This window comes from Argopecten irradians, chromosome 2 (assembly GCF_041381155.1).
Source record: "Argopecten irradians isolate NY chromosome 2, Ai_NY, whole genome shotgun sequence".
NCBI classification, from domain to species: domain Eukaryota; kingdom Metazoa; phylum Mollusca; class Bivalvia; order Pectinida; family Pectinidae; genus Argopecten; species Argopecten irradians.
Window position 1 is genome coordinate 39982059 of NC_091135.1, and position 27557 is coordinate 40009615.

Genomic DNA, 27557 nt, shown 5'->3' on the forward strand with positions numbered 1-27557 from the left:
TCATTGAGATAAATGGTAGTTAAATATTCCACCAAGGCGAACATGTAGTAGCTGATAATTTGACGTTGAATTGAGATAAAAAAAATCTCTCTCTTTCACAGTACTGAGAATTCACCACAGTTGGTCTTGCATGTGCTGGCTACATTCAAGTACACTGTGCAATATGAGACCATTAAACCACAAAAATGGCACAAACATACATTTTCATTATCGCGTATTTCTACGCATATTTTAACAATTCGATTAATGCATGAACTATACTGCGGAAAACGTAAAGCAAGTTTCCATAATGCACATGGTTGTATGTTTTCATGTAAAAGAGAAAAACGAGAAAAATCTTTGTCAGCTTTCATCCTTTCACAAAGTTGAAACTGATCATATTTTTAACATTGACATTTACTAAACGTTTCCATTTGCATGTGTTTGGAAATGTACCACATTTTAAAGGCCTAATAAACCTCTTCCGGAGCAAAATATAAAGGTTTCTTAAAGAACATTAAGGGGGGGGAATAACATCAGAAAAGCACACCGATAGACCTAAAATAAGGTTACGACACCAAACATATGCAAGATTTCCTGCGTAATATATGAAAACAGTGGAGAGTCCATTCGCTGTTTTGCCGACTGGCGCAGTGATAGTCAACTACCGCGCGGTATTTTAGGACGACGGTGGGAAACATAATACGACCCCGCGTTAATGAAAATAAACATTTTATTTATTTTAATCAAAATCGTTCAGAATGTGATGATAAATGTAGTATTAACAGTAAGTTAATAATTGTTAAGACTCTACAAAATTATCGATCTTGTTTTACATTCCCATTTTGAAAATTAAAAGCCGTTTCGGAAAGGTAGTGTCCCTTTAAACTCCATCCAGAACAAAAGACATATCATATTTATCCAAAATTTGAACAATGTCAGGGATAAATCCTCTGTTTAAAACTGCACAATTTAAAGGCCCATTACCTTTCTGGAACAAAATATAAAGGTTTCTTAAAAAACATTAATAACATCAGATAATGCATACCGATGACCTAAAATAAGGTTACGACACCCAAACATATGCAAGATTTTCCTGCGTAATATATGAAAGCAGTGGAGTGTCAATTCGCTGATTTGCCGTCTGGCGCAGTGATAGTCATCTACCGCGCGGTATTTAGGACGAAGGCGGGAAACATAACACGACCCGCGTTATGAAAATAAACATTTTATTTTTTTAATCAAATCGTTCAGAAGGTGATAATAAATGTAGTATTAACGGTAAGTTAATAATTCTTAAGACTCTACAAAATTATCGATCTTGTTTTACATTCCCATTTTAAAAAGTTAAAAGCCGTTTCGGAAAGGTAGTGGGCCTTTAGAATTGGAAAGACGTTTTATGAAAATTTCGCGAGTTAAAACTCCTATATCCATGGAACATCTTCTACCTAGGAACAATAATTTTTTATACTAATATACACTTCCAAAGAAAACCAACCAATTAATGATATGGACATGTCTGTCCTCGTTCTTATATCAAAACCTTGTATAGATTTGACAATGCAATTTTGTGCTTTTTCTAGCATGTATACTTCATTTTTCTTTAATTGCAACAGCTCACATCCGTAGAGTGCAGATGGATAAACTTTGTACTTAGTAATCTTAGCAGTGGTCAAAGGATTCAGGACACAATGATGAGCACCAGAATGAATAAGAGACACTCATTTACACCACAGGCGTTTGGCTCTATAGACATTTTTTTCTATATATATGTAATACTGTGTAACACAATATTACATAAAATGTCTTTAGAGCCAAACGCCTGTGGTTACACCACACTTTACGTTCTGTACGTTGTACATTGTTACTTTTACAATTCAATGTTATACCAATATGAACAATTGTATCTACAATGTACAATTGGTTGTTTATTTTCATAAACTGTAACATTACAAGGAACCTTTAGTTTCTTTTTGGAAGTAAAGATTACAATCTTAGATTTAGAAGCGGAAAAAGTAAACCTCCATTTTATACTGTAGTTCTCGCAGAAAGTAAGTATTGAAGGTTAGCTAAATTATTGCTAATAATGTATTTGTCGTCGGCCTGGGTTGGTAAATTTACACGCGATGAATTAATTACCGAACCTTTCCCGCTGAATTCTACTTCATTAAGCAAGTCGTTGAAGAAAACGATATACATTTTTGCAGATAAAGAACTACTCTGTAAGATCCCTCTTTTTATTATTACACTTTCCAACATGAAACCATTAAAGGCAACATTACTGGAGAAGGGGGAATATATCTGTTTAAGAATAATCCATACCTTTCCATTGATACCCCTTCTTGCCATACAAAATCAAAAGCCTTATTGCTATCTAAAAAAGCAACGAGTTCATTTGATCCATTATCCAGGTTATAACTGATACTTTCCTGTAGATTAAAAGATGTGACTACACAGTCTTTTTACGATATGCTGATTGATGTCTGTTAGGAAATGTCCGTGATTCTAAAAGTGGACTCAAACGGGAAGATATCCCATTCCATAAGTCAGCACAACCATATATCCAGATACCTATACCACTTTCTTATACATGTACATGAATGTGCGTATAGAGCTACATATGTAGCTGATGTTAGTTAATTCTGGTGCGTTTTGTATTGATAATTAACTCACTCTTATCCGGTTGCGCAGTATAAAAACTTGGATAGAACTCAAAAGGTACTTAGCACCAATTCTTGTAATTTAAACGATTTTTAAAAACCTTTACAGTTGGGCTTCAACTAGTTGAGTTCCACAGATCCACCACTCGCCGACTAATATGCCTTAAACATATGCACGTGTATGTTACTGAAAGTCCTACTCTGTTTCTTAGTTTCATAGTGTTTCCTCTGGTTCTAATGATTGTGTAAGTAGCTTGTTCTTACCTTATTTCGACATGTCGTTTAATTTTGAACATACATACTTCAACAACATCGTTACGTTTGCGTGTATACTCTAGTGTTGGAAATCCTAACATTGTTGTTCATGTTTTAACTAAATATTAGTCCTATAATGATATTGGCTTTTTAACTGATTTACATACATGTTGGCTAAATTCAAATGCTTGTCAAATGTCACACCTAGGTTATTTTTCTGTGGATACCTTTTGTATTGCTCATGCGGAGAAAATACTATTAGAATTTTGTGTTAATTCACTAATTATAATATACATTGTACATATACATGCATTGTAGATATCTAATCAAAATAAATTCAATTAATATCTTTTTAAGAAGTACGAACACATTATGATAAAAATAAAAGATAACATGACAGAAAATATCTAAATGGGATCGTGAAACTTCTGTCGCTGCCGAGTGTCGAACCCCTTCTGAGTTTTCTTGTGTATTGTCTAAAGAGAGTAACCTCCCTTGGATGGAAATATTTGTTGTATCCGGTTTCATTTCGTCATATAGTTATTATTCAGCTCTATTATTTTATGCTGTTTACGCGTGATTTGTTGGCATTCGATAAGTTAAAGGTGATATAACTTTGACTTTTATATGTAAGGTGCTCCGTGAATGCTATAACACCGCCATAATGTTTCGGAATTGCTCGACACGGCTGTGTCGAATTTCACCTGTTTGTCCTCTGCCTCAGGCTCAGGTCAACCAAAATTTGTTATGTAAACAAGGAAGGCACAGGAACTTTCATTCACAAAAACCATGTCGTGGGAAAGTGTTGACGATAGACAACATGAACCCTCATTTAAGGGTGATGGAATATGCTGTTCGGGGCCCGATTGTCATTCAGGCGGGTAAAATAGAAGAGGAACTGCAAGCAGTGAGTATGACACTTGAAAGATGACAACAAGCAAAGCAGTTTGATCGAGTTACACGTATACGTACCTTGCCCTGACAACACACGTAGACATTTTGACAAATATATATTCCTATACCAGACATTTCTGAATGTATGTTATAGTGATATTTATATATATAACTGTCTACTTTAAATCAAACTCTTTCCACATTTAAGCAACTTATTTCTTTTATTCAAACAAGAATATAAATTGTACATTTATACATATACAGAATACACTGTACAGTTGAAATGGATTACATGTAAATTAGAATGACATCCATGTATTGTGTTGTTCAACAGTTTTTATATAGACATTGTGTTTGTTCATTTGAACTTATCTTCTACTAGATTGTATAATAAAGATTAACTTGTATTTGTTTTTACAATTCGAGCTTTACATTTTATCAACAGGAAATTTAACTAAAGCACACAGCAAGTGATTGTACATGTAATTTTGATACAGTGTACAAATTTATATTCTACACTGCAACAATATGACTACAATGTAAACTGTAATTTATGACATAAAGACATTGTGTACCAGGATCATTATGCAAAGTTTACACTTACAGTCCGGGCGTCCACACTTACGGATGCCTACATGCATAGTTATTCAACCTTACGAGGTATTTAGAATGTCATGCGGGACGCCTAGTTGAAATTGATGTGTTAGGTGCCTTTGTTTTCAGATGCAATAATATAAGGTTATTGTCAGGAGCAATATTGTTATAATTTTAAAAAACCTGTCATTTTCATCATGTGGGACATGTCCTTTAAGGTTAGAGGTGTGCTTCGTGGTCATTATGATTGAATCGCAATGCCCCTATCTTGCACTCGTTCGATTTTTCTAGTTGCAGAAATACTGCAGAAATATTAGGTTTGATTTTTATAATGCTTTTATGACATTATATCTGTAAATTGTGTTACAAGTGTACGATACCTAAAAGTTTAAACACTGTATTCCTTGAACTTTCTTCTGGATTTGCCTCTCATTTCCATTATTTATGTCAAAACCTCTTAATTAAAACACTTAAACTTTATTAAGATTGTTTATTTGTCTAAATAACCTAGGGTATTGTCTTGTCGGCCATAGTTTTATATAATGTGGGGGACGCCTTTAAATGAGTGGGAACACCCCTGGTGATGCCCCCCAAACAACTGACTGCGTTCCATGTTCCAATAGCTACCCATTTCTATAGCCCCAACCTGGTATTGCGGCAATCTCAAGGCCTGTATCCAGGGTGATGAAGTTGACAACCTTTGGGATATAGCAAAAATGTAGGAGATCGAAAGATTTGTGATACACGTCTTCAGAGTTTCGCCTTTATTTTCACCATCGACCGGAGGAGTATAAAATTGGATGGTACTTGGTTAGGGTTTGGAGATCTGTCTCCAGCCACCAGTGCTAAAAACTATGAGTTAAAAAAATTTCACCAAAGCTTTGGTTTTGTTCGCAAAGTAGTAAATGCTACAGGACAAGTACATTCCTCACGGACAGGTAAGTTCACTGGAATATGTGTATTAATAAACATTAAGTACATGTACCTTGTACCTTGTATAGTACAGTATAACTTGTTTAAAACCAATGTTTAAGGGATCAGCATATTTGGCCGAAGTAGACTCGTTCCAGTTTAAAAGGATTTTATTTTCTAAATATTAAAAAGGAAAATGACATACTAATGCCAGAATAGGCAGGTATCCAGATTAGACAAGATTTGGTTTTGACAGGCTATCCTGTAAAACAGAGTACTGAGTAAGTGAGTATGGACTGTTCTTTAAAGGATTTGTGCAGTCAAAAATGATAATTTCAGTTTATGCTGGAAACGGCTTTATTAGCACGTGTAGAAACCTCTCCGTTCCGCGCGCGACCGGAATAACCTGTAAACCGTCGATATCGAGGTCCAAACTTCTGACCGCCCGATTATGCATATTTTCTAGCTCTAAACCGTGTGACGACACAATAGTCCGTGGCTTATAGCTGTACTATAACTGATGTGCTATCACTTACATCGACGGTCACAGGAAAAGCCGATCGACGATTTTTTATAATTACTTTTGAGTGAAGTTAATCGTACAATAACTTTGGCTCGAATGTAAATAACTAAAAGAGTGAAATTTGATGTTTCAAATACTCTAATTTATGCTCTAATAGCAGGTATCTTCGTGTAACTATGAAAGAAAATCCACACAGAAATAAAAGTTTCGGATTTTTTGTTGGAGGAGTTCAGCAACGAATAAGCTTTAATTAGATAATATTTTCCTGTAGTCTGTATCTTTGATACATTGTGAATTACAAAGTTTGTGACTGTAAAATGAAATTTTACGTAACAATTTACGAAATCCTTGATTAAAGTATATTGACGTACATACCAGAAACATATACATATATGCATGTATGTTTCTGTACATACACACCGATGATTGATCATTACAAACATTGTGTTGTGTGTTGCTAACTGAATAAATTGAGAGTGAGAGTCAACATGTGATAGAAAGAATTTATTTTTGATATTATAAAAGATCTAAATATTGAGATATTAAGCAAAACAAACTATTTTTTCAGACCGTGCGGTCGCTTTCATTTTTTAATCGATATACGAGTAGATACTTCGATGTAAATATATTATTAGCCATGCCTTTGGTTTGATGGTTATGTAATACCTGGACCAGGATGTTTTTACCTGTACACCATGCCATTCATCGAACTCACCTGTAATTACCTGGCCGCGGGCAGTTTGCTATTCGGTGGACTATTTCGGGTATTTGCTATTGTCTTACTGTCAATCAGGTTATGACATCCGTTATTTGAATTCTGATTTGAATTATGGAAACCCCGTACATCTATGCTCTAGATTTTTTATTGTCACCTCCATGTAAAAGCAAATGGAAATAAAATATCCCTGATCATACCTAGGAATATATATTAAATATATACATATATATATATATATATGTCGTACACAGGTAAAACAATAATGGAAGTTGACTTAATCTGAAACAAAAATGGTTCTAAGAACTATTTCAACTAAAGATTTAACCTTAAAAATAATTCCAGTCTAGTACTGTAATTACGGGAATGGTGGCATACCCGTAATTTCTAAGGTATTAGTAAAAATTCTAAGCATGTATTTTCACCGTTTCGAATCTACAAGTATAGTTATACAAGAAGGGTTACAGCATTACCACACTAAATATACTTATTTAAATATCACTAAGTATATTTTTGAAAAGGTACAAGATATTATATCTATTTATAATACCTGTATACAAGTAATTTCATTTTTCATTTGAACACTATATGTGGTTACTTTTTGGATTATACGAATCTCGGTATGGTGTACAAAAGGATCGACAATGAATATACTATTTTAATGATTTAGTATAATTTTGAAATAGTGAATTTAAATCTACACTTATACTGTAATTTAAAACATATATCAGAAATATCATTGATGTATTTCTGCTTTTTAGTAAACGTTATGGATAAAGTTCCAAAGGCAACAATATAGATATACATATTATTTTCGGTATAAGATCGGTATTGTTACTCCAATATCACGTAACTGATAACCGTCCACATTTTATTTTTACTCAAAAACTGTGCCGTGTTTGCATCGTTATGGCTGAAGTTTGAAATAAAAACACGGATTCTAGATATAGTCATGCTAAATTTTCGGATTTTAATCGTAAAAAGATAGGTGTTACATTATACTGTTTTTTATTACACCGAATTTACATAATATGCTATCTTAATCTCAGTCCAGACTGATCCGAACATCATTTTGATATCGCTATCAAATTGGACTGATTAATTAATCTAAAGTTAGATATACGCTTGTTTGAATGTTTGAAATGGTGTAAAATTGAATGTTTTGAAACTGAAAATATCTACATCATAAAGCTAGAATAACCATTTACTCGAAAAACTCAAATTGTAGATCTAACGTATACGTGTATGTGCTGTATAGATGTATAGTACTAGGCTTACCTTGTGTAGCCGTGGACTACTGTGACATCACAAGACCACGTGACCGCCTAGCTCATTATCTCTGAACCGTAGTCGACACTACCCGTAAATCACGACCAAAACCAACCGATAGCGCTAAAAGCTAGGCGATTCGTTGGGTGGGACTTAATTTTTCATCCATCCAAAGCAATATCCTGACGTATTATCAAAAAAAAATTTTGGCTGCACAAATCCTTTAATAGCATATTTATGTTTGACCTACATACATTTTTATACCCATGTACACTGCATATCAAACAATTGACCTCTGTGAAGCATTATTCATAATTCAAGACTATATTTATTAAATTCATTTCTATAAGCCTTCTTCACTGGCAGGATAGCCCTACTACTGTGTACTGCCGTGTGTCTGATTCCACTTATTATCTACATGTACAAATTGTATAAAGATGAAAACATTTTTGATTACTATACTGCTAGTTGTTATTGTTGATTTCAATTTACCTCTTTACCAAATTAATTTGATAACTGTCATTTGATGATATGGGCTTTCATGAATAACAGTTATGCATTAAATCTAAGTGTAAAAAAATTACCATATACCTAGTATTAATTATAATAATAAATTTTATTGAATTATTTGACAAGTGTAAGAGTTGAAGCAAAATAATTTTGAATGTTGTGAAGGTGGTGGCCTTGTGTACAGACCCAGCGACGCTGATGACTGACCCTCGATATCCTTCGGATGCTAAGGAGCGAGCCCAGCGTATCCTTGACAGCTGTGGTGGTGCCAGTATAGGTAGGTAATGTGACTTGTTTTAAAAAACCTACTGACATTAGTAAAGGAACCATGTACAAGATTTAAGCCACTTTATCTCAAGTTTTGTGATCCTTTACGGCCAATACATGTGATTTGATGACTTGATACCTAACAAAGTACCGGTACTTGTCTTAAGAATATGTTCACATACAATTTTTTTTCACAAAATTCATGATCACAGAAACTAGAGGAAGGTTCTTCAATTTGATACAATGTATTTGCCTTCCTTATATTGAATTTTCAAATGCATTAAATGGCCACGAATGAAAGTTGTGTACTGTAAATGATGACTGTTGTATCTACAGGAGCCTACAGTGACAGTTCTGGTGTACCAGTGGTGAGACAGGACATAGCTAACTATATCCAGGAACGGGACGGCCTGCCAGCTTCACCAGATGATATATTCCTGTGTACCGGTGCTAGTGATGGCATCAAGGTATTCAATACTTATTTAAAAAAATCGTATAAATTGATTTGTTGTGCTCCCAACATGGCAAAATTTAAGGTACATTTGAAGTGTGTTTTCAGCATTGCTTCAGTATATTTGTCAATATTCTAACACAAAGTATGATTTTTAAAATGATTAGATTATCTTGAATAAAACCTCTTATGTCATTCTTTTGTGTATTCTACACAAATGCTGATAGTCTACCTAATAAATTTGAGGAATTAAAGCTTAGGCAATTTGGAATCGAAGCCGACATAATAGGAGTTACAGAGATGTATCCAAAAAACTGCAGATATCTACCTAACAGAACAGAATTTCATATCCCAGGGTATGACTTATTTATGAACGAAAATGCATTACATTGTCATAGAGGGGTTGGTATATACACAAAGGAAACACTGAAAGGAGTAGAAGTAAACATAGGAAATACATTCAAGGAAAGCGTATGGGTGAAAATCTGTAATCTTGCTGATAAAAAATTGCTTACTGATAGGATGTCTGTATAAAAGTCCGAATTAGAGTCCTGAAAACGTAGAGGAGCTTAACAAGCTCACTACATCTGTATCATCTGACCCAGAGTACAGTCATCTGTTATTAGTTGGCGATATCAACATGCCGAAAATTAATTGGAATACCTGGTCGTCAAACCACGACAAGGAAGGAGAGAGCTTTGTCGAATGTTTGAGAGACAACTACCTCTATCAGCATGTCAAAGAATATACAAGAGAAAGGAAGGGAACAGAACCGAGTATCTTAGATCTTGTTATAACTAACGAAGATGAAATGATAAGAGATATTGCTTGTGAAAGTCCAATTGGAAGCAGTGATCATTTGGTACTTGTCTTCAATTTTTTCTGTAAATCTCTAAAGACTTTAAATCAAAAGCCACGCCTAAAATATAGTAAAGGCGATTATACCAGTATGCGAGAAGATATGCCAGAGGACTGGTCAGACATACTCCACGGAGATATTTCTGAAGTGTACACAAAATTTACTAATCTAATTATTGAGAAAGTAAATAAGTTTATTCCAAAACACAAACCTCGCCTCTACCAAGGAGATCAAAAAGATAGGACACCATTAAAAGGGTTATTTTGAAGAAGATTAGGAAAAAACATAGAGCATGGCAACGGTATATGGAAACCAGAACCGAAGAAAAATTCAAAGAATACGCAAGAATCAGAAATCAGCTTAAGTGGGAGATAAGAAAATCCAAACGAGAGTTAGAAAGAAAAATAGCAGAAGACATCAAAGAACAACCTAAGAAATTTTGGAAATATGTCAACTCAAAAAGAAAAGTTAAAACAGGCATTTCCGACCTCAAGGGCCTAGATGGAGATCTCCAGAAAATTGCTGTGAGAGACAAGGACAAAGCAGAAGTACTTGCTAAATTTTTTAGTAGTGTTTTTACCCAAGAACCACCAGGAGGCTTACCAGACTTCCAAGAAAGAGACATTAGTTATCAATTTGAGGAAATTAACTGCATGCCAGAAGCAATTGAAAAATTGCTATATGATTTAAATGAAAATAAATCCCAAGGACCGGATATGATGCACCCTAAAACCCTCAAGGAACTACGCAAGCAAATAAGTAACCCTCTAGCAGAAATTTTTAACAGATCACTCCAGGAAGGCAAACTACCAGAAGCTTGGAAAGAGGCAAATATAACAGCAATTTTCAAAAAGGGCTCAAAATTTGAGGCAGGAAACTACAGACCAGTCAGTCTTACAAGTATTATTGGGAAAAAACTGGAAAAATTAGTAAGAAATAGCATTGTAAATCACATGGACAAAAATAATCTTTTGAGTAATAAACAATTTGGTTTTATAAATGGGAGATCTACGCAACTTCAGCTACTAATGGTTTTGGAAGAATGGACAAAAATAATTGATAACGGTGGTCAACTGGATGTAATTTACATGGACTTCATGAAAACGTCGTCTAATAAAGAAACTTAAAGGATATAGAGTGAGTGATAGGGCTACTAACTGGATAGCAAATTTTCTTAGCAATAGATGCCAAAAGGTCATTGTAAATGGAGAAACATCAAAGATATATCCTGTATTAAGCGGCATACCCAGGGAAGCGTTCTTGGACCAATTTTATTTGTACTCTACATTAATGATTTACCGGAAAATACAGAATCCCAGTTGCCACTTTTTGCAGACGATACAAAATTATACAGAGAAATCAGAAGCATAGATGATAAAAACATTTTGCAAAGTGACTTGATAAATCTTGAAAAATGGTCTGAAAAGTGGTTACTTAAATTTCATCAAAATAAACGTAAAGTCCTTGCGATTAAATCCAAAGAAAAGAGAGTATATAGTATGTCTGGAACAACAGGCGAGCAATTAGATCTTGATAATATTACATCAGAAAAGGATATTGGAGTAACAGTGGATGAAGATTTAAATTTTAGAACACACATCCAATTAGGAGTAAATAAAGCAAACAGCATTTTAGGACTGATAAGAAGAACCTTTACCTTCCTGGATGAAAAAATGTTTTAAACTACTGTTTAAGGCTCTCGTGAGACCCCACCTGGAATATGCCTCAAGTGTGTGGAGTCCTTATATGACAAAGGACATAGAACTTATTGAGAACGTCCAACGAAGAGCTACAAAGCTCATACCAGGCTTTAAAGACTTGCCATACCCAGAGCATCTACAGAGACTAAATCTGCCTACCCTAGAACATCGTAGGAAAAGAGGGGACCTGATAAATGTTTTCAAAATCCTGAAAAATATTTTATGATGAGCGCGTCACATCGTCTATTTTCCAAATGGATACCAACAACAGGACAAGAGGAAACTCCTTAAAAATATTCAAAAAACGATGTAACACTGATATTGGAAAACATTTTTTCAGTTTTCGAGTTGTAGATACCTGGAACAATTTACCCCAGCATGTTATAGATGCAACAGATGTCAAGAAATTTGAAATTCTTTTAGACAATCATTGGAGAAACTGTCAACAAATATTTTAACTTTAATATATGCTTATTAACTCAAATGAACATTAAATTACATGTATATATTATGTATACTGTATACTCTACATATAGCGATTAGAAGAATATGGATACAAAGAACATTTATAATTACACTAGAAGTAGTTATCATTGTATCATTGAATTCATGTAATATTGATATGGATATAGAGGCTAAAAGTCTGCATCAATTATATGTCGTATTAAATCGTATTAAATTTTAAAAAGTCTACTGTTTACAGTATGTATTAAAGATATCATTAATGCTTAGAAATGTGCATAAACCTGACTAAATACATATTAACTTACTATGTTATGACGCTGACTGGTTTTATTCTGCAGCTCTATATGTTGTTGTAGACTATAATGAAGATGTTGATGACGGGGGAGTCAGGACGAGGTCGGGCGGGCGTAATGATCCCCATCCCCCAGTACCCCCTCTACACAGCAACTATAGCAGAATATAATGCATATCCTGTAAGTAACAATTATGTTTATCCAAGGTTGTAGGTGCTTATAAATCCTTGGTGTATTCTACTCTCAGAGCACCACAAAAATAATCAACTTGCTCTAATTGTTCCATTTTTAAATGAAATAATTTTCTTTATATATTGTTGTTTTTGATTTAAGATATTCATTATACTTTACATTATCAAATAAAAAACAGAAGATATATTGACTGTATGTACTGTGTGTACTAGTGTATATTGAGTGTTTATTTCAGTTTTCTGGACTAAAAAATGATTGACTAAAAGAATTATGACAGAAATATACAAGTTGAGATAATCGTTCCAGATTAAGTATTACATGAATGAAGACCATAATTGGGCACTAGATGTGAGTGAGTTAAAGAGAGCAGTGGATGAAGCCAGACCAGAATGTAAACCCAAGGCCATTGTTATCATCAATCCTGGTAATCCAACAGGTAAGTGACAGTTACCTAGCAACACAACATGTAGAATTCTGTCTTTACGTATTAAAGAGTTATCTGCCCTTGCGGGTAGGTATTGATTATGACGCCATGTGTTTAATGTTTGTGAGCAGTACATAATACTTTCCAGAGAACAAAAAAAAAGTTTCACTCACAAAATGATTTAATATGTCACAATTAATACTTTCCTGCAAGGGAGCTGCAAGGGAGATAACTCTGTAATATGCAAAGATGGAATTTACCATAGTATAATTGTATGAAACATTTCAGAAGTTAGTGAATACATTTGTAGGTACCAAGCAAGCCAAAGAATGTGATATTAATAGAAACCAATCATAAGGATATGATATTAATAGTAACCAATCATGTAGGATGTAATTACCACGCACCTTTTATAATCCAGACAAAATTTATATGACGGCCCGATGGCCAAGTTTACATTGTTAAGATTTTCCGACATATTACCACAAGCCCTCCACCTCTGGTAGCAAGTTCAAGGCCCACACGGAGCACAGTTGCCAGGTACTGACCACAGGTCCATGGTTTTTCTTTGTGTACTCTGGTTTGCTTTATCGTAAATCATAATAATAAATAATTTACATATGTATTAACAATTTGGATGTTTTTTAATGTATTGTTCACTTTTCTGTTGATAAATTGTTGTAAAATATTTCTTATAAATATTCTCAGATATATTCTCTTAATATTTAACAGGTTCAGTATTAGATAGACAAAACATTGAAGATATTATAAAGTTTGCCAAGGACGAAGAACTTTTTATTTTAGCTGATGAGGTGAGGAAAATAAATATTTTTTGATAATATGCCTCTGACAACATAATAAGATATCTTGATTATGACATTAAAATTTTCTGTAAATATGATATTTGACATCTATTCTCCAAACTTAAGATAAACCATGTTTTATGTACTGGTATCATAGTCCTAGAGTGCCAGTGCATGATCTGTATACACATTATATGTAGATGAAGTTATTACCTGGTTAAGACCTCTCTTTATATGTTGTGTCCTAGCTACTTTCTCTATATTTTATGTGCCCCACTTTCTCTATATTTTATGTATTCTACTTTCTCCCCATTTTTCTCTATATTTTATGTGTCCCATTTTCTCTATATTTTATGTATCCCACTTTCTCTTTACAATATGTGTCTCCACTTTCTCTATATTTTATGTGCCCCACTTTCTCTATATCTGTGTGTCCCGTTTCCTGTATATTTTATGTGTCCCATTTTTCTCTACCAGGGTATATTTCATGCATCCCACTTTCTATTTACGATATGTGTTTCCACTTACCAATATTTTTTTTCTGTCCCGCTTTCCTTCTTTCATATTATCTATATATTATGTGTCTCACGTTCTCTCTACAGGTGTACCAACATAATGTGTATGCTGAAGGATCTGCCTTCCACTCGTTTAAGAAGGTATTAACGGAGATGGGTGGTGCATACAAAGATATGGAACTGGCCTCTTTTATGTCTGTCTCTAAAGGCTACATGGGAGAGTAAGTATAGCATATAATGTTATATTGACATAATTAAGGTAGACTTATCCTGATAGATGTGTACAATGTTTTGTGATGGTTACCGAGTTAACTGCTCTACGCACAGGGACTTCAGCACACATTTCCAACCAACGATCAATATATCCAGTATGTATCTATTATATATGTACATAAAGTATATAACATATTGACATTTGTTTGGAAATTCATGCCTAGTCTCTGTGGCTCTACCACCTAACTATTAATGGTAATTAACACCCCTTCCTCTATAAGTTAACAGCAATTTATGAAAGATTTTTAAGTCGAGTCCAGGAGACTAATTTTCAAATTTTGATGAATACAAAGATGATATTATGGAGGATTCTAAAAATTTTGGTGAGTCCCACAGGAAAATCATGAATCCAGGACTCGTCTAGGCGAGTCCCATAAATCACTGAGTTAAATTCACATACAAGTCCCACTTTCTGTATCATGTTGCTCAAACTATATATACATCACTGTAGACTCTCACGCAGGTCAACCCTTTCTTAAAGGCCATGGAAGAGAAAGAGAGGATATTAGCCATTAAGAATCCAACTGAATTTTACAAAATTAACTAAACTTTAGAAATCTTATGTCCTGTTATTGAAGTGATATTCCTATCTTATGAGCCATTATTTCAATTTTTACAGGTGTGGATTCAGAGGAGGCTTTTGTGAGGTCATAAACCTTGACCCTGAGGTTAAAGTTCAACAGATAAAATCAATATCAGCAAAGTTGTGTTCCGCTGTGGCTGGGCAGGTAATTTTCCTCCTTGCTCAATTGGCCCGATATCTTTGTGGTCTGCATGTTGTTCATCAAATTGTTTATTAAATCACTTCTAGTCATAAATTACTGTCAATTTTACCAAATTTATCTGTCAATCATACATGGAAGAAGGAGAACAAATTTTGTAATACAAAATACAATACAGTACAAACTATGTATATATACCGTATTCGACCCAATATGTGCCCATGTCCCTATAAGCGCCCTTCCCCCTTTTTGAGGCTTCAATTTCAATTGCCCAGGTATAAATAAGGACCAAAACTACATAAAACGGTATAGATTTGCAATAATATTGACTTATTAGCACCTTTTCATTTTTATCAATGTTTTATCAAGCCCTGGGTGCTTCTTGGGTCGAATACGGTATTTGGACCTGTTCCCTAAAGGGGCTGGACAGCAGGTACAGAAAAATTAGCAAAATACATTATATTTAGTTTGAGGCATTTTTGTATTAATGCAAAATAATTTTATTTTGTATAAGTTGTGATTCAGGTCCCTGTAGGTAAGAGTGATGTAATCACAAGATATCTGAAACAAATCTTTAAAATATTTTTTTTTTTGGCTGTAGGATTAATTAAGGAAATGGATTATATTTATTCTGCACATCTTTCATTATTATGATTAGACTTTATATCCTTGACCTGGATGTGGAAAGCAGATTCTTTTTCTTCATACTACTATAATTAATATTTATTTGTTTTCACACTAAATCCGACTTTCTGATTGGCTGATACAGTGTCCTTTGAAGAAAAAATCTGAGAATGTTATGAAAACCCGACGTTATCATGACGTCACAATTTAGACGCTGACGTTGTATATTGATGTAGAAAAAATAATCCATTGGAAAATCAATGGAATCGTATGTTTAAACAAATTTTATGTTATCAAGTAGTGTGAAAAATTAATTTTAAGCACAGTTTGCAAACAAAATTTTGTTCATACCCCGATGAAGTTAAAAATAGTGCCATCAATGCTGAAATGTTATGTATATTTTTGTTGATTGTAGGCAGCGATGGATGTTGTGGTAAATCCTCCACGCCCAGGAGAGCCCTCATATGATTTGTTTATTAAGGTTATTGTATAAATTTATTTTAATTCAATTCAACTATAAACACTGCACACACAATATATCAATCAACAAACCACAAAACACTGATGATGGAAGAATATCTAAAAGAGAACTGTATGCTTGCTCTTCAATTCGTCAAATAACAACACAATACAATGTTTTTTCATGTTTTTTATTGTAAACTCTTTTAATGAAAAAAAAGAAATTATCATCATAACTGTTACATGAATTGTCATGACATTTGCCTATGTTATAATATCTGTTACATTGTATCAATCAATTTAATATTTACTCTTTTAAAATTAATAAATAAAGTGAAAGCAACTACCAGGTATTTTTAAACTTTAGTCTAGAATTTATGTAAATACATTAAAACTAACACAACTTTGATTTTCCCCCTTAAATAATCTAATACAGTTTACTTACAACACACAGTATGCCATTCTGTATTCAGAACTAATGACCTCTTAACTTTGTTAACAAGATGCTCATTTGGATACTTAGTAGCCAGTTATTTACACACATCAATAGTTTTGCCATTTTAACTAAAAGTGAAAAAAATGATCTTAGCGGCTTTTACCTTTTTGCGATTTGACTTTAAGGATATACAGTATATGATTCAATCAAATTTTTTGTGATCATGTGAAACCTTGAAAATATCATCCCCACAAAACTAACTGGCTATACAGTGATATAAAGTATCTAGTTATGGGATAATTAGGATGGATGCTTCATTTCAATACATCCACTGAATGTTACATATACATGTCATGTAGGAAAGGTAATATATAAAGCAAGTATGGTAAATTAGTTTAAGGCATCAGTAACAGTTACACAATGGAGGTAAATCATTGTAATAACAGTCATTTACTTTTGTCACAACTGTCAGCTCCATTACAGCGTTAGAAGTAAACAGTGTAGCAATATTAACATTTATTAATGTAAACTGCAGTGACTTTTTTGTTTTGTAGGAGAAAACAAAAGTTTTGAATGATCTGAAACTGAAAGCTAGTATGGTGACAGAGACATTTAATAGTATGGAGAGGTTTTCTTGTAACGAAGTCAAGGGAGCCATGTATGCCTTCCCTCAGATACACATGCCAGAATCTGCTGTACAGGCTGCCAAGGTAGGTCATAGTTCATATTATTTACCATATTTAAAGTTATATGTGCCGTATTTTTCATACTCACGAATCAAGATGAGCTGTTAATATGTTATTCATCACCAAAAATTACCAACTTTTTGAAAATTACAGTGCTTTCAATGCATAGGTTTTAATTTTACATGTATAAATAAGAGCTGAAAATGATTTTTGGCAGTACTGCCAAAAATCATTTATTTACATCAATAGTGAAGTGAAATGAGTACATACGGTGAGACCATGAAGCCAAATTGTGGTCTACAATTTCATTACACATTTTTACAATGTTTTTAGTAATTATAAAGTGACTTCTGCAGGTATGTTTTCATTTAAACATATTTAAGGCATAAAAACAACAATTTTTCAGTACAAAATTCCTGTGTTATAACTAACATTTATAAGTCATCTGAAGCCATTTGAATGGTTTTTACAGCTTTAGTCATCAAACCTTATGGTTTTTAATAAATTAATGATGAAAAATAGCACGTCAAAATTATCGCCCAGTTACGGCACATATAACTTTAACCTCAAGTAACTCCCTCCCTCTATACAGTTGTACGGGAATTGCTAATTTTATTCTCAAATTAGCCTCCTTCCTATGTTAAAGTTCATACAAAAGTAACTTAAAAAAAAAAAAAACTCAACTTACATTATGTACGTATAAATGTTTACTGTAAGCATGTACATGTATATTCCCTAATAAACCTTTCCCTTTTTGTTACAATTAACTGAATGACTGCTTTATGTACGCTCTATCTTACAAGATAATTTTACGAACTATTCCCAAAGAAGACCCTCTCCATGTAAATTAGTACCAATCACTCTGATGTATCAGAGTTACGTCCCTTCATTTCACTCCAGGAAGTAATATTTAATTCTGATATATCAGAAAGACTCCAATAGGACCCCTTGCCAGAGTCAGTGATAATTAGAAAAAAAAACGAAATAAAGCCCTCCACAATGTAAATATTCAATACCATATTTACGCTCAAAAAGTTCCCTTCCCATTGTGTTAAAATTCACTCTATTCAATTCATACTAAGATATTTTCAAATCCTCATGTACAAATTCACTTTACATTTGTAAAAATCTACAGTATTGATACTTTATTTACTTCATTCTCATATTGCCCTATAATCATGCATGAAATATAAAATAAATGACATGAAATGCATATTTCACACAAATGCTGTGTCGATACATGTAAAATGGTAATATCAATTGTATTGGAATATCTTACCCCATAATTGCTGCCATAAGATGAACGTATGACAATAAAAACTACTTAGTATATTTTATACCTGTTTGCACCAGATGATATAAGAAATTTTGAACAAAAAAAAAAAAGCTTGCTTCTGACAACAAAATTATGGAGTAGTCTGAATTATTACATCAAATGCCAGAATCGTGGAGTAGTCTGGATTCTTACTTTAGATGCCAAAAGCAAAGAATAGTTTGAATTCTTACTTCAAACCCTAAAATTATGGAACAACCTTAAGTCTTAAATAACCCTATATTAGCTAAGGAAAATCTCATTCACACCTGAAGATGCATTTGAACTCTTCTGGAACAGTAATGTTCTGGGGTGAATGAGTTAGGTATAAGACTGTTTCAGTATCCTAGAACCAAGTGGTAAAATTAATGACCTTTCACTACTTATTCCGACTTAGATGATGATGCAATGGAAATCTTATTATATAAAATGTGACATCAATTGAGGAAATATAACTATAAAAAAACTATACAGATATGTTTTAAGCACAAAATATCGTGGCAAAATTATGTAAATATGAGCACCAGATGACAAATATCACAATGAAAAACTACTCAGTTATACTATTATACTTATTAACGTCAACTTCAGGTGACAAAATAGATCGTTTATAATGTCCACTTAAGGTGAGGAAATATTACTGTAAGAACGTTTTATATACTTTAAACTGGCAGACTATTTACAGGCAAAAAGCTTTACTGGATTTGTACAAATGTAGTTGATTTGTTTCGCAGCGCATTATTTTCTTGAATGGTTGGTTTACAACACACAATTATTTTTATAGTTTTTTTTCGGCTTGCTTAAAACACTGAAACATTACCATAAAATCATACAATGTTAGTATCGAAAGATGAAATGATCAAATGAAGAGCAGAGACTATCGATGGTATAAACTTTCGAGGATGAAAATTTAAATTTAAAACATTTGATCTACATTTATTGACTTATTATATATACAACATTATCATTTCTACAAATGTTCACAGATAACAAAGTATTAGAATAAAAAGAAAGCGTTTTACAGTTGTAGATTTTTATGCACACGGTTAAAAATGAATTTAACAAAATATTCACTCTGATGAGGAAACTTTTACTTAAACAAAAGTTTAAAAATAAATATCGTATTATTATCAAATAAAACAATAAATGACAAATATTACGGGTAAAGAATCGTATTACTAAAATCAAATGCTGGAACTTTAGGATAAAACTGATGTAAATAGTAAAAATATTATAATACTTGAAAAATAATATTTGACACAAGATATGGGGAAATTCAAACTTGATACAATTAATGTCTGTTTTACCTATCAAGCATAGAATTATATAATCAATAGTGATAATCAAGTAGTAAATCATCAGTAAAAATGAATCAACAACTGTTTAGGAAACAAGATGTCATTCCCAACAGACAATTTGGTGAATGTTTCGTATCCATGGATACCGTGTTCGATGGTTTTTATACATATGTTATAGATACAATCAGTTTTACATACAATATATTTGTAAACTAACACAGGAAATAGATTGTGCAAGGTCGTACGTTGAATTTTTATTTCAAAGAAAGATTGTTTTTGAGTATTTTGTAGATACCTGTAATGCCAGAATGATTTATAAGACTAGATGATCCAATAGATGTATACGTGTACCAACAATGCCTAAGAAATTACTTTCAGGTTTGGAATATTCGAACACTCCATTCGATAATTCAATTATTTCATCAACCTAAAATTAAAAAAAAAAACAACAACACCACAATGTCTTGTTCCAAGCATCCCTGTCCAGATCCAAGTTTTTACCTCTTGCATATAAATTTGTGTTCTTATGTCTGATGTTGGCTGAGCGAATATTTGAGTGTCGTCTCTCGCTATGTCCTCGTAGTACACGATACAGTTATCGAGGGGGACAGTTTTGGACGTTCGCGCGCGGTACTCTTACAACCGGCCCTCCCCGTCTCCCAAACATCACGTATATTATGCAGGTCAGACTGGCGAACGAAAGTCTGGTTTCCCTGCGTTCCTTCTTTCCATTTGAAATACTTGAGTTCCAGAGTTTGTGGCGAGACTGCCACACAGTTCTGATCAGTGATACTGTAGTTGTAGATGATATCGCCGAAAGGCTTCTTCCTGGTGGGTTTCACATAAGACAGCTGCATCCTTATGTACTTAGGCTCCACATCGGGAGGAATACTCGGACATTGTGCTAACGGCAGAGTACTGGTAATTGATGGATGTATCACGTTGTAACAAGACAGAGATTCGCCTGAGAACGGAGATGTCTTCTTTATCCATATCTTTTGTGATGTTGCAAACACACCAATTTCATGGATGTCCGACTCACTTGTAGTGGATCCCATTATGGATTTTACGCTGGTCACATTTAACCAGTGACCGCTGCTTATACCTACAAGGACTGGAGATTGCATAAATACAACCACTCCTAGGAGATATCGATCGGCATCCGAGCCTTTAAAGCCGTCGCTGTCAAAATGGATAATTTCCGTGTCGAAGTTGATTTCTAAGTAAAACACAGCAGCAGAAAATCCCAAAATGATCAGGGATAGGATCAGCGTTAGAAAGAAACAACATTTACTCAGTCTGCCTCTCTCAGCAGTGCGGCAGAATGTCGCAAGCATGATGATGACAGCGATGACTACTTCAATGATTGACGATGATGCCTTAAGTATTTGTACGATGTTGGTAACTTCCTCTCGACACAGAGCAATTGCGAAGTTGATGAGGACCTGCGGTAAGTCCTCTATGACTAACGTTACGACTGACATCACATCCGAAATTTTGGATACCCTTTCCAATCTCTTTGTATCGCACTCATATGGGTTTGTGCTCCATTTGTATTTCAATATGTCTAATATCAGTTCTATTATGAAGGTTGCGGTCCCTATGCAACAGAAAACAAGTGACACATCAACAAGGACTTTGTCTTGACGCCCGAATACCAAACCGTCTTCAGCATTCTTAATTTCGCCATAGAAGACCCAATCCATAATAAAGTCGCTCAGATTGCAAAGTTGCGTAAGAAAAAACGCAAATTTGAAACACCCGTATTTCGCCATCTTGACAGGATCTGAAAAAATAACATAAATATATACTTATTGCGTTGCCAAGAGTAACAAAATTATACCCAGAACAATGTTCAGTGTATTATTTCTTCTAATTTAGGCTACGATGCTGGGCTTCCGTAAATTTCTTTAGTTACATGTCTGAAAATATAGTGCCAATTGTAGAAAATGTTTCTTTACATGTATTAAATTCTCCTGAAGACACAAGTGACCTATTCTTATCGCCGTTTGTCCGTCGTGTGTCCGTAAACAATCTACAGTTTAGATATCTCCAAAACTACTGAAGCTAACTGCATATTTTGCATAAATCTTCTATGGTCTAAGCTTAAGATTGATAAAACTTGTGAAATAATTGATCCCTACCCCCAGAGGTCTATGAAAGGGACCAAAAGATGTGAAGGAATCAAAATACTATTCATAGCGCAACAAGACTATGGTCCTTTATATTCATTTCATTGCTCTGGCATCTCAAATTTTCAATAGGGGAGGAACCTTTTCACTATAGTTTATATAAAAAAACACATTTTCGAACATTATTTGTTCAAAATCAATAGAAAAGGAATCAAACTTGGTTAAAATATAGACATGGGATGGTAAATGAACATTACAACCACAGAGACCTGAGTAGTGGGATCAAAAGGGATCAAATGCAAGAAAATAAGATCAAATATTCCGCAATTATGTAAGGCCACATACAAAATTATTAATTTTATGGCGGCCCTTGGAGTTTTTCCTTGGGAGGGGTCAATTTTACTATAGTTTATGAGTATTATTATTGTTTGATTCACGTAACGTTATCATGACTAATTTGTTATCGATCCATGTACATGTATGTGGATATATCAAATGTATTATTGTATATTATTTTCAATATGTATAGAAAATTATTCAAGTTTGGTTAGAACCAATGACATGATATTGTTTTAGAGCCATGAATATACATTGTAGTTTCTAAACAATTTGTTCATTTCCCCAAAGGATGCTTCAGGTCGAAGTGTTTCTTAACCAAAGAATTTTTTTAAATTTTTACGAATCGAACTTACAAATCAATTTTGAAAATGAAAGTGAAAGCAAAAGTTCTTTGAATGGGTCAAAGTACGTTTACATACATTCAAAATATTACTATTTATTTCGCATGCCCAACATCATATAACACATTTGGATACATGATTTGATTTATCTTATACATCACATTTAGTAATACGATTATTTATTTCCGTGTACGAGTATACATTTATATATTAGTGTGACTACACCACGCTATTTAAAAAAAGTACTTCCCCGTAGTTTGACAGTCTTTATTCGTTGTGTCGATAATGTGATAGGTTTGAACTGCTACCTATATATTCTGTCCTCAATAAAAAATATACATTTAATGTTGTTTGTAACACTAGAGGTAGATAAGCCTATATCTAAATAACAAAATAGCAGGCGTCCAGCAATAGTCTATATCTTATTAAGAGTGCTTGCAGTTATGGGATGCATGTGTATGATAATTAAATGTCTTTAGATTTCACACGTAACCTAATCTCATAGGTCCACAACATAATAATGTGTACAAATAAATATGACATAATTCACACAAAGGCTATAACTGAAGAAAAAATCACAAATTAAGAGAATTTTGTTTAAAATACATATGTACATGACTATATAAACAATTTTTAAACACATATGCCGATGTTTTATAAGCATAATGAACTGCTATTAAAATATTTGATAAAACTTACCAATTGATTCCCTCACAAAGTGCTGTGTGTCCTTACGATGTCGGCCCACTGAGTCAGACGAGCTAATGCACACGTTGCAGTCACGAAATCGCGGGGAATTCCAGCCAGTGCTATTTATATACATGTATTGTAAATTTCCAATTGATGAAGATCGCAATGCATTTTAGGAGCTAATTATTTTACGAACATTAAACATTATAGTTTGTATATTTTTTAATATTTTTTTTCTGAAAATGACATTACTTCAAAATATGTCTTTCATCGTTCCTTTTCTTAACTTAATTGTATGCAATTTCTTCATTAGTTATTTTCTCATACGTTTGGAAAAAGCGCCGTTTTAGTTCTGGCGTTTATTTCGAAATTCAAGTGATTCAAAATTCCGTGTTGTGTTGGCAAAATAACAATATGTGTACTGAAGACAGTTGAATGTACATATTTGTAGTTAGAATCGCCAAGTAAAAAACTAAAACAGCACAAACTACACGTTGGAATTCCCATCTATTAATAGAATTAGCATTGATGGGAATGAAAACAATTTCGTCATTGTTCAATGCATTTAGGAGTAACACTAGATAACTAAGTAACACTTATATTGGCATCTATTTACTCCTTAGAGCGATTCATCTCCTATAATTTAATAATCACTGGATATCGATGTATCATTATCTTGATTGCACCACCCATATAACCTACTTATAGTTCACATTATACATGTATTCAGTAAAAGTGAAAGTGAAAGAACTATCAATTCTTAGAAACAGCTTATGTATTGTTTCAGAAATCAGGCCCTGGTGTCTCTCAGCTACGGTCAGCGATATATAGTAAATTCATTATGCTTTGTTTGATGCCCGCTACGTTTCCGTAACGAATATAATTTACGTCAGAGCATCAATAGAAGGCCTGAGCTGAAATTCATAACACGAAACAAATGAAAAAGTGAAGTGTAGTGATAGTCAGCTTATACTGCGACACCGGAAAACACCGGAAAACAGAAGACGGGCATGGTCTTTGTAATTGCCATTTCATTTATTTTCTTAATACTGTTCAGGAAATAATGACTAGTGTAGTCTACACGATAAGCTAATAACTTTTGCGACTCTACAAAATCATCAAACTAGCTTAACATTCATATTGTTTAATAAAGCCGTTTTGGTTGGTATGTACCTTTGGAGCCAGAGATATTTAAATCTAGTTCAAGATTTAGGTCAAAGCTAGAAAGCTACACGGAAAAACTCGATCAACAGATAGTCTTATTGGTCCAATAGAAATACAATGTACGAAACAAATTCATTGTTTAAAATAAAAACTGGATCCTCTTACAAAATAAGAAGTTTTTGGTACATACAGAATACACGGTTAGTATCTTACAATACAAGGTTTATTTTGGTGCGAGACTATAAGGTAAGCCGAGATGACGAGCCTTTGCCGAGTCATCTCGGCTCTCCGTGTCGAGCTTGTCCAGAAAATGTGTGATTATGAATTAGAATGTCTTGCATATAAGCTTATGTTATGGTGCAGCGTCCGTCCGTCGTCCGGCCGTCCGTCTGTCCGGCCGTCCGTCGTCAACTTTTCCATTTAAACAACTTCTTCTCCAAAACTTGGAGACCTAGAGAAATTTGACTTATAGCATGCTGGGATGAAGGGCTACCAAGATTGTTCAAATGAATGACCTTGACCTTCATTCAAGGTCACAGGGGTCAAATAAGCGAAAACCTTAACAGACTTCTATATATTCAAGAGGCCTAGAGACCTGAAATTGGGCCTGTGACATGCTGGGATGAAGGGCTACAAAGTTTGTTCAAATGAATGACCTTGACTTTCATTCAAGGTCACAGGAGTCAAATAGGCTAAAAATTCTTCTTAATAACCAAGAGGGCTAGAGACCTGATATTGACATGGGACATGCTGGAATCAAGGGCTACCAAGGTTGTTCAAATGAATGACCTTGACCTTCATTCAAGGTCACAGGGGTCAAAAAGGTGAAAATCTTTAAACGACTTCTTCTTAATAACCAAGAGACCTAGAGACTTGATATTTGGCATGTGACATGCTGGAATAAAGGGCTACCAAGTTTGTTCAAATGAATGACCTTGACTTTCATTCAAGGTCTCAGGGGTCAAATAGGCTAAATATTTAGATGACTTCTTCTTATTAACCAACCAAGAGGCCTAGTGACCTGATATTGGAATGAATGGCTACAAAGTTTGTTCAAATGAATGACCTTGACCTTCATTCAAGGTTACATAGGTCATATAGGCTAAAATCTTTAAACGACTTCTTAATAACCAAGAGGGCTAGAGACCTGATATCGGGCATGGGACATGTTGGGATGAAGCGCTACAAAGTTTGTTCAAATGAATGACATTGACTTCCATTCAAGGCCACAGGGGTCAAATAGGCTAAAATCTTTCAACGACTTCTTCTTAATACCCAAACAGTCTAGAGACCTGATATTTGGCATGTGACATGTTGGGATGAAGCGCTACAAAGTTTGTTCACATAAATGACCTTGACTTTCATTCAAGGTCTCAGGGGTCAAATAGGCTGAATATTTAAATGACTTCTTCTTATTAACCAACCAAGAGGCCTAGGGACCTTATATTAGGCCTGTGACATACTGGGATAGAGGGCTACAAAGTTTGTTCAAATGAATGACCTTGACTTTCATTCAAGGTCACAGGAGTCAAATAGGCAAAAAATTCTTCTTAATAACCAAGAGGGCTAGAGACCTGATATTGACATGGGACATGCTGGAATCAAGGGCTACCAAGGTTGTTCAAATGAATGACCTTGACCTTCATTCAAGGTCACAGGGGTCAAAAAGGTGAAAATCTTTAAACGACTTCTTCTTAATAACCAAGAGACCTAGAGACTTGATATTTGGCATGTGACATGCTGGGATAAAGGGCTACCATGTGTATTCAAATGAATGACCTTGAACTTGATTCAATGTCACAGGGGTCAAATAGGCTAAAATCTTTAAACGACTTCTTCTTAATAACCAAGAAGGCTAGAGACCTGATATTGGGCATGGGACATGTTGGGATGAAGCGCTACAAAGTTTGTTCAAATGAATGACATTGGCTTCCATTCAAGGTCACAGGGGTCAAATAGGCTAAAATCTTAAAACGACTTCTTCTTAATACCCAAACAGTCTAGAGACCTGATATTGGGCATGGGACATGTTGGGATGAAGCGCTACCACGTTTATACAAATGAATGACCTTGACCTTCATTCAAGTTTACAGGGGTCAAATAGGCTAAAATCTTTAAACGACCTCTTGTTAATAACCAAGAGGCAAAAGGACCTCTAATGTGCTTAGGGGTGATATAAATTCTTATTTACTCTATTTGTTAAGTTCGAACCATGCATGATTACCAGATTGCAGGTGAGCGATTCGGGCCCATTGGGCCCTTGTATTGTAAGATACTAACCGTGTATTCTGTTTACCCTGCAACCAATATGAAATTCAAAACGAAAATAAATTATCAGTTTTTACTTGGTTTCGCTCGAAGCGAGACGCTTTTTTGATGCGGAGGAAAAGATTCATTCACTAAACCAAATGAGAGTGTACTCCTTTTTACTTCCGTGGGAAATATATCACCGCATTCGCAAACAGTACCAATATTTCTATTTAGAGTGTAACATCGCTGAAACAATATGGAAACACTCCAAAAACAATGATTACCCATCAAAGAATTACTTTACAATACATACCTTTACCATGAGTCAAGAAAACGACGCTACCGCCATACAAGATTTTTGATATCGAAAAAATGTCGTCATCCCGGTGAATGTGACGTCACTAAATGTCGTTTCATGCACTTGAAGGTTAAAGTTTGTGGTCAAATTAGAAAATGTTCCGCCACAGGTGGAACAAATTCACGTGATCGTATTGACGGATAAAGCACAGGTTTATCCGCCAGTAGTTATCCGTCAGTATGTGGGGCAGTTG

The 27557-nt window shown here is 34.1% G+C and overlaps 2 protein-coding genes across 2 annotated transcripts in view; one reads left to right on the forward strand and one right to left on the reverse strand.

Annotated features, from left to right (window-relative positions):
• The first annotated feature begins 8480 nt into the window (after positions 1-8480).
• Positions 8481-27557, forward strand: part of LOC138315456 (alanine aminotransferase 2-like) — a 28045-nt gene continuing 8968 nt past the window's right edge. Inside the window, exons 1-9 of the mRNA XM_069256495.1 lie at positions 8481-8588; positions 8915-9045; positions 12410-12526; positions 12845-12974; positions 13695-13774; positions 14368-14501; positions 15173-15281; positions 16315-16380; positions 17349-17504. Of these exons, the coding sequence (XP_069112596.1) occupies positions 8510-8588; positions 8915-9045; positions 12410-12526; positions 12845-12974; positions 13695-13774; positions 14368-14501; positions 15173-15281; positions 16315-16380; positions 17349-17504 (1002 nt within the window). The 5' untranslated portion in view covers positions 8481-8509. The remainder of the gene's footprint in view (positions 8589-8914; positions 9046-12409; positions 12527-12844; positions 12975-13694; positions 13775-14367; positions 14502-15172; positions 15282-16314; positions 16381-17348; positions 17505-27557) is intronic.
• Positions 17499-23740, reverse strand: LOC138315455 (uncharacterized). Its single transcript, XM_069256493.1, has 2 exons — positions 23602-23740; positions 17499-21876 (listed from the first exon to the last, which is right to left on the reverse strand). Exons 1-2 carry the CDS (start codon positions 23723-23725, stop codon positions 20660-20662), a joined length of 1341 nt encoding a protein of 446 aa, XP_069112594.1. The 5' UTR covers positions 23726-23740; the 3' UTR covers positions 17499-20659.